The following is a 7846-nucleotide window of genomic DNA, read 5'->3' on the forward strand; positions in this document are numbered from 1 at the left end:
CCGCTGAAAATGACAAAAGGACATGATAAACATGTATGGGGATCCATGCCTTGAGTTTCAGGCGAGGATGGCGCATTGGTGTACAGTGAGGAGGACTGGTTCTCCACAAGTTTTTCGGCAAAGGGAGGAGGTGATACCGCGCACCTCAAGCACTGAGTCACCAGTGCCGTCACCGCTCAGGCTCGACAAGGCAAGATTGCCTGACGTGAAGGAGCGTAACAGCTTCGCCGGCCCCACTCTGAGCGAGGAAGAAAATGCAGTGGGAAAGGATGCAGAAGTTCACTGTCTCATATCTGCGTACCTGCAAGGATGGTGGCGAGAGAAGCGAGCCATCGATATCCTCACGGCGACAGCCACGCATCGTTGTTATTTCGAGTGTCACGGTGTTTCACCCGCGAGTACCTCTGACTGAAACCACCAGGTTGCTTGCCCTCCTGTGGCCGTCGACGGCCCTCACCGCGGAGTTTGGCCGGTACTACCGACTCTACGCCTCACATCCCCATTGGCCCGTCAATAATGACCAGCAGTGGTCTTTTTCGGAGGTGCTGCAGCCATGTCGATTCACGAATATGTTTGGTCTGTGCGTGCACCATCGCGAGGGGACGTGTCACAGGGAGGCCGAACACCCCAGTAACACCACCATCTCTATGTCTAAGGCGCACTATCAGCTCAAACAGGGCAGGCGAAGGCAATTTCGTGGCCGCTGGTCGACCCTGTACTACCGTGACGCGGCTGGCGAGCAGCTGCAAATGAGATGCGCAGTCGCTATGATACCTCTACCGTACCTACGCAGGATGGCTCCGATCACGGCAGAGGTGGAGCCAAGGGCGGTCGCCTTGCTTTGCGCATCGGAATCGTCCACATACGCAGGTGCTGTGGAGCTACGTTACCTTTGGTGAAAAGGTCGGCCCCCCCCCCCCCCCCCGAGTCCTTCTCCTTCATTTTCAGTCTCACGACTCTCTCTTGCACACCTCATATGCGCGCGTGTATGTGTGTGTGCGTGTGTGGGTGTTTATGTATGTACTTCCTTTACGGAGTCCCACTCGGCCCTCTTGCTTTCGTTGCCTTTTACTTTCACCTTTTGCCATGCTTGCCTCACCTACTTCCTCGCCCTCCCTCATTGCGCATGTGCCACACAAACACATACATGCCCGAGTATTTATTTGGGACTTGCTGTCTGTCTCTGCATCTACACAATATTTCCTCTGACATGTATTGAATCGTCTGGCGAGATGTATGCACATCCACACATACCCGCACAGTCAACTGCTAGGTCTGCAGTCCTAGCGCCTTTTCCTTTGAAGACGAAGACCTGCAGCCCCATTTTGGCTTATCCGCTGCGTTTTACTCCCAAGGTGCACTGCCCTCAGGGGCTAAGTCACAGAACAACCTTCCTCTTTCTTTGCATCCCCCGTAGCTGTGGATGTTGCTGGCCAACTAACTTTACACAGCCCCCTTTACTGGCTCATATGGTCTCCATCATGTTCTCTCCTCCTCCCACTCGCTCTCACGTTCTCTTCGTCCGTCTCTTACATAACCGTCACTCGCGTCTTTTGGGGTCGTTCCTGATGCTGCTGCTGCGATAGCTCTTCGACTCGTTCCCCGTTCTCAGTTCATCTTCGAGCTACCCACCTTTCCCTACCCAACCCCTAACGCAACACAACCATGGCCAAGGGTAAGCGCTCCGCTGACGCCAAGGGCAGCCAGAAGCGTCAGAAGAAGGTCCTGCGCGACAACATCCGCGGCATCACGCGCGGCTGCGTCCGCCGCATGGCGCGCCGCGGTGGCGTGAAGCGCATCTCGGGCGACCTCTACGAGGAGGTGCGCCGCGTGCTGAAGGCCTACGTGGAGGACATTGTGCGCTGCAGCACGGCCTACACCGAGTACGCGCGCAAGAAGACAGTCACGGCGGTCGATGTCGTAAACGCGCTGCGCAAGCGCGGCCACATCCTGTACGGCTACGCGTAAGTCAATCGTCACACCGTAGCTTTTGCTGAGCGCGTCTGCAACACACCCAATTATAGACTTCTTGTTTCTTTTTCCGCATCCTCCTCCCCTACTTCCCTTCCTCTCCGGCCTACCCTGCCGTGCCTCTTCTTTCTCCCACTCCCCCGCTTCAGCACCTCATCTCACCCCACAACAGGCGTCCTAGGTAAATATGCGTCCCTCTGTGAGCGTATTGGTATGAAGCTGTCAGAGACAGAAAGTAAAGTCAAATGCACGAAAGAGAGATGAAAAGTTCCACGAGCAACGATACGGATGGAGAGCCACAGGAAAAAGGACTGCAGACAGACCTAAAAGAATGTGCTCACCTCGACAGTGGCAACTGATGGTTATGGGCACTTGGACCCACCCACAAGCCCTTTCTTAGCCTTTGCCTGTGTGTACACCCTCATCTTTCATGCAAATGAATAAAGGCGGAGTTTCGTACGCTCAGATGCTGCCTGCATCTTTTAGAAATACAGAGCCTGTTTCTCTCCCACATTCTCCTTCGTCTCACCTCCTCTCCCTTCCCCGAAGAGGGCCATGTATACATGACGGCTCCGCCGCACAACAGGCTTTAACCCTCCCGCACGCACGAATCCAGACAGCAAGATATGCTTGCTTCCTACCTCACAGCTATAGCAACCCCTGTGTGGTGCGCCTCGGCTACTGCTTCCCGAAGCACGTCTGTCGTATGCGCGCCGCATGGCAGCTCGCCGTTGGCTCGTCCGCGCTGTGCTTGCGTCACCCACGCTTAATTTACACTTCCTACACGTTGGCGGCTGCAGATGACTGGGAAGCTTCCAGCGTTGACAAGACTTTCCATCCACGGGATGCAACAGTGTGAGCTTTCCTTGCACACACTGGCCTGTGCTCGTCATTTGGAAAGCCTCTCGTTTGTCGGCGCACAGGTAGAGCAGCTTACGTGCTTCGGGCTCTGCCGAGCCCTCGTCGACGTGAGCTTTGTGCACTGTCACGATTTACGCAGTCTCGCTCCACTGGCGGGAGCTGCACCATTGAGATTCATTTCTGTTGTAAGCAGTGATGTGGAGAGTCTTGACGGGCTTGCCGACTGTCCGAACCTGGAAGAGGTGCGATTCACGGAGTGCGAAAGGCTGAGCAGTTTGGCACCACGTGCAGGAGCACCGCGGCTGCAGACGCTCTCCGCCACACAGTGCGTGGTGCGCAACATTGATGGGCTGTGCACGTATCCACACTTGGAAAGTGTGGATTTCAGCTGGTGCGCTCAGCTCCTGAGCCCTTGCATCGCTGTCAGGGTCACCATGCCTGCGGAGCATCAACGCAGCGTGGAGCGGCGTTCAGTTGATTCAGGGACTGAACTTATGCGCGTGCCTCGAGAAGGTCAACTTCACGGAGCTGAAGCAACTACGGAGCCTCACGCCATTGGCCGGAGCTCTACAGTTGAGAGTGATCAGTGCTATGCTGACCGGCACGGAAACCCTCGACGGCCTCAAGAGATGCCTGCACCTCGAGAGCGTCAACTTGACCGATTCGCGCAGACTGACGAGTCTCGCACCGCTAGCTGGTGCTCCACGATTGCGGACTCTCAACGTTCGCGGGTGCCCTCTGAACTGCATCGATGGGCTTGGCACTTGTCCTGAGCTCGAAAATGTGAGCTTCCGATGCGCGAAGGAGCTGATGAGTCTCGTGCCGCTGGCTGGCGCGCCACAGCTGAGGGTCGTCGATGCTTCCTGGACAGGCGTGCGGAGTGTCGACGGACTCGAACGGTGTCTGCAGCTAGAGTGTGTTGACTTCACCGGCTGTCATGAGCTGGCGAGTCTGGCGCCTCTCTCTGGTGCACCGCAGTTACGAAAGATTGAAGCAAATCACAGCGCGGTACGGCACTTGGATGACGTCCATATATCGGCCCAAGTCCATCTTAACTACGTGTGGGTTAAGCTGTCGCGTCATCGCAAAAAGTCGGCAAAGCGGGCTCACGGCGATGGAGAGATGACGGGTGGTGGGAGCAACCCCTAGAAGATGGCGCCAAAGGAGGTGTCACCAGAGACGCGTGAATGCCAGTGGATTTTGATGGAGCCCTGTGGAGAAGGGGGGGCGACATTTTCAGTCTTTGAAGTGAGAAGCGCCGTTTGTCTAATGAGGTGCGTCTTGTGAGACGCATCTCACTCCGTTCCTAATGCTAAATTATCGTTTCTCTTTGCCTTGCCCACTCTTTCTGGCAGCTAGGAGAGTAATATGTCTTGTCTCTCCCTTGCGTGCCTAACGCCCGCTCACTCTGAGTTCGGCTTTTTGTGTGTCTGTTTTGCCGTCATCTCGCGGCGCTCGTTAACTTATCCCACTATGGACGCACGCGCGACCTTCTCGTGATCTACCTCTGCCTTCTCGTTGCCCATGAGTCCATGACGCTCCTGCGAAAGCCCACTGTCCGTTTTCCTGTGCTGCCTTGTGTAAGGTGTGGCTACTGTTTCGCGACACGTTGACGTGTGCTGCGGTGTGGGCTGTGACTCTGAACGGAGAGCTGTTGACTCATAGAAGGCCAATCGCTTGTGCGCCACGCTTTCCCTTCCCCCGCATTTGTGATGCCTTGGGACGTCCAAAGACCCTCGTGTTGTGTATGGGGCTCTACAGACAGGGCACCGTTGTCTTTTCAACGGGTGGATATCCCTGCTGTGTACTGCAAGGGTGAAGGCGCCCAGGTCCACAATTTGGCTTATTCGTTTTCTTCCACCCGATTTCGTGTTCTGTTACTCTTTTACGCTACCCTGTGCCTGTGGCTCTACGGTCGTTTTCAGTCCTTAACCTGGTGCGAACTACTGCACTGTCTTTTACCCCGTTGTTCTCTGCTTTCCACCCGATTCTGTATCATGTCTCGTTGTTTCCAAGAGTGGTCTTTATCGCCAGCTCGCCTGTGCAGTTCTGCGGCTTTCCCGCTTCTTCAGGAGTCAGACAGCCAAGGTGCGCATCCATCCACCTGCATGGGAAAGGACGGCCTGTGTTGAATTGGCCCAGAACATGCCCTGTAGTGTTCTGACCAAGGAGAGTCTCGTCAGCGTGGCCGAATCACTCTCCGCACGGTTTTTCTACCTCTGAGCGGATGGTGGGCCGCGGATGTGCTCCTGTCAGCAACGATGGCTGTGTAACAAGGGTGCCCTTGCCGCACCCAGCCGTTGTGTTTCCCGCAGGGTCGCGATAGTTCGCCATTTATTCTCCGTCGGAACGACAGGCATTTCTCATCCGCGGTGGTGCGCCCCCCAAAAAGAAAAGCATTTTCATTTTTTAAACTCATACCAACGATTTGAGTGGTGGATTTACTTATTTTCGGAGCTGCTGATTTTTTGTTTTCTTTCGTTATGCCGTCGACAAGTGTGTGATTCTCCCAGTCGACATACCTCTTTTGGGTCTCTGCGCACCTACTTAACCATTTCTAAACGGTGCTTGTTGCTCTCTTTCTCCCCAAGAAAGAGGCGTGCACACCAGCGTGACACGAGGTGGAGGCTGTTTTCGCTTGACGCATGGCGGGTACGGTTCTGCAAACGCCTTCACCTCCTTTGCTGTTCCCCGTGAAACGAGTATCGTTTTTCTTTCTTTGCATTCTCCTCACACCTACTTGACTAGGCTTGTGCGTGATTGTGTGTCGCGTTGGGCCTTCGACGAGCTTTCCTAAATGGTGGTGAAGTTCTGCACCTATTCTGAGTAACCGTGAGGGTTACTCTAGTCGAGAAACCCCTCGAGCATATGAGTTGAGCGTCTTTGATGGCGTCTCTGCTAGGAGTGAGACAAACCGCCCCACGAGGACCTTGTGCGTTGCCCGCATGGTTGTGCGAGATCGTCGGTAGCGTATTGGAGCGTGTACTACCCTATGCAAACCACTCTCTACCTTTGTGCGTGCTTCGTTATCTCTCTCCACCCATGGTCTGCCACTCTCTGCGCACTCCCAAACTCTTCGTGTGTCACGCTCCATAAAAAATGCTACTCTTCCCGTGAGCGCTTATGTGAACATGGGTGATAGCCGTCTTGCCCTTTTCGAGCTCCTTGCCACACGCCACACCTTCTTCAGTGGGACGATCGCCGCGAAGATGTATGCTGTAGCGCGAAGACTTCGAGAAAGTCACTAGCGACGGACTCTAGTGGACTGATCGGCGCTCAAAGGCAGTCGAAACACCCGCACCTCCTCCTCGCCAGGGAAAAGCACGATGCTGTGGCGGGGATGCAGAGGTTTGCCAAAGCCCAGGTGTATCACACTTTGCCTTTCCTGTTCCGAAAGACGCGAGTGTGCGCGGGGGTAGCTCTGAATCTTCATGTTCACCACCTGCACGAACTTGGCAGCAACGTCTGTAAGACGCGAATCTGCCGCAATCGTTGTCGTCGAACCGCCTTCTTCGTCCCCTCGACTCATTGGATACCGGCAGCACAGCTTCTGTTGGGTGAACAAGTGTGCACCGTGCGCCGCAGGCTTTGCGCTCACGGGAAGTCGGCCATCCTCGCCTCGCCAGCTGGTCCTTGGACACAGGCCTGCGCTTAGCTTATTTGCACCGTTCCACGGTGCTGCTGAGCCCGTTGACTGTTTTGCAAGTCGCGAAGGAGAAACCGTGCGTACAGCACCCATCGACACCTGTTCACACACGCCGGTTTGTGGCAAAAATAGTGCCGCCTATCAGTGCTGCGTGCGAATCGCATGACACGCTAACCACCTGCCCTGTTCCGCTGCGCAGGAACTTGCCGGCAGCTGATGGTCAATACCGAGGCTGTACAGGTCATCTCCAGTTTACCTCTGTACCCTATTTCCTTGTGCCTGCAGTGCCTCTCACCACCGCCTGCCTGCAGAGTCCTCGTGTCATCGACGCTGCGATGCAGTAACACTGGCGTAGGGTGCACGGGTTAGGGTTAGGGTTAGGGTTAGGGTTAGGGTTAGGGTTAGGGTTAGGGTTAGGGTTAGGGTTAGGGTTAGGGTTAGGGTTAGGGTTAGGGTTAGGGTTAGGGTTAGGGTTAGGGTTAGGGTTAGGGTTAGGGTTAGGGTTAGGGTTAGGGTTAGGGTTAGGGTTAGGGTTAGGGTTAGGGTTAGGGTTAGGGTTAGGGTTAGGGTTAGGGTTAGGGTTAGGGTTAGGGTTAGGGTTAGGGTTAGGGTTAGGGTTAGGGTTAGGGTTAGGGTTAGGGTTAGGGTTAGGGTTAGGGTTAGGGTTAGGGTTAGGGTTAGGGTTAGGGTTAGGGTTAGGGTTAGGGTTAGGGTTAGGGTTAGGGTTAGGGTTAGGGTTAGGGTTAGGGTTAGGGTTAGGGTTAGGGTTAGGGTTAGGGTTAGGGTTAGGGTTAGGGTTAGGGTTAGGGTTAGGGTTAGGGTTAGGGTTAGGGTTAGGCTTCGGGTACCGTGTTAGATATGCACATACACACCAGCATAGGATTAAGAACAAAATGAAGGGTAGATTTGGACAGAGCCAGTAATTTTCCGTTTCTGTTGAGAGGAGGGGAGAGCTCAATGGTAGTCATTCTCCCACCACAGCTGTGGTGGAGAGCGCAATGCACACATACACACATATCTGCGCCCGCGTACATCGCTCTATGTGCACACGGATCCTCTCTTCCCTCCTCTTCTTTGCGCCTTACCTCCTCATCGCTTTACCTCGCTCGCTCGCTCTATTACCCACTGGCGCGTGCACACGATCGTGCCAAAGCTCCAGCTACCGATAAGGAACACAGAAAACGGTGGCGACAGACGCATCACCTCTCGGTGCGGTGCATCTCAACTTCTGTGGGTGCCCCTCCCTCTCCTCCTCTTCACATGTACAGCCCAGAGCTGGAGTGGCTGCTGGGGAATCCAGCGGTGGTGCAGCAGAGGAAAGAGTAGACGGCGTCTGCAGTGAGTGGCTGCAGCGCCCTAGCGGACACA

General features: G+C 55.0%; 2 protein-coding genes across 2 annotated transcripts; both read left to right on the forward strand.

Moving 5' to 3' along the window:
- Positions 1–1665: 1665 nt before the first annotated feature.
- Positions 1666–1968, forward strand: LBRM_29_2900 (histone H4; the record flags this gene model as incomplete). Its single annotated transcript, XM_001566582.1, has 1 exon — positions 1666–1968. One exon carries the CDS (start codon positions 1666–1668, stop codon positions 1966–1968), a length of 303 nt encoding a protein of 100 aa, XP_001566632.1.
- An 803-nt stretch (positions 1969–2771) lies between these two features.
- LBRM_29_2910 (hypothetical protein) lies at positions 2772–3605 on the forward strand (the record flags this gene model as incomplete). Its single annotated transcript, XM_001566583.1, has 1 exon — positions 2772–3605. The coding sequence occupies one exon, from the start codon at positions 2772–2774 to the stop codon at positions 3603–3605; it is 834 nt and encodes a 277-aa protein (XP_001566633.1).
- Positions 3606–7846: the final 4241 nt, after the last annotated feature.

Source organism: Leishmania braziliensis, chromosome 29, assembly GCF_000002845.2.
Source record: "Leishmania braziliensis MHOM/BR/75/M2904 complete genome, chromosome 29".
Taxonomy (NCBI): Eukaryota; Euglenozoa; class Kinetoplastea; order Trypanosomatida; family Trypanosomatidae; genus Leishmania; species Leishmania braziliensis.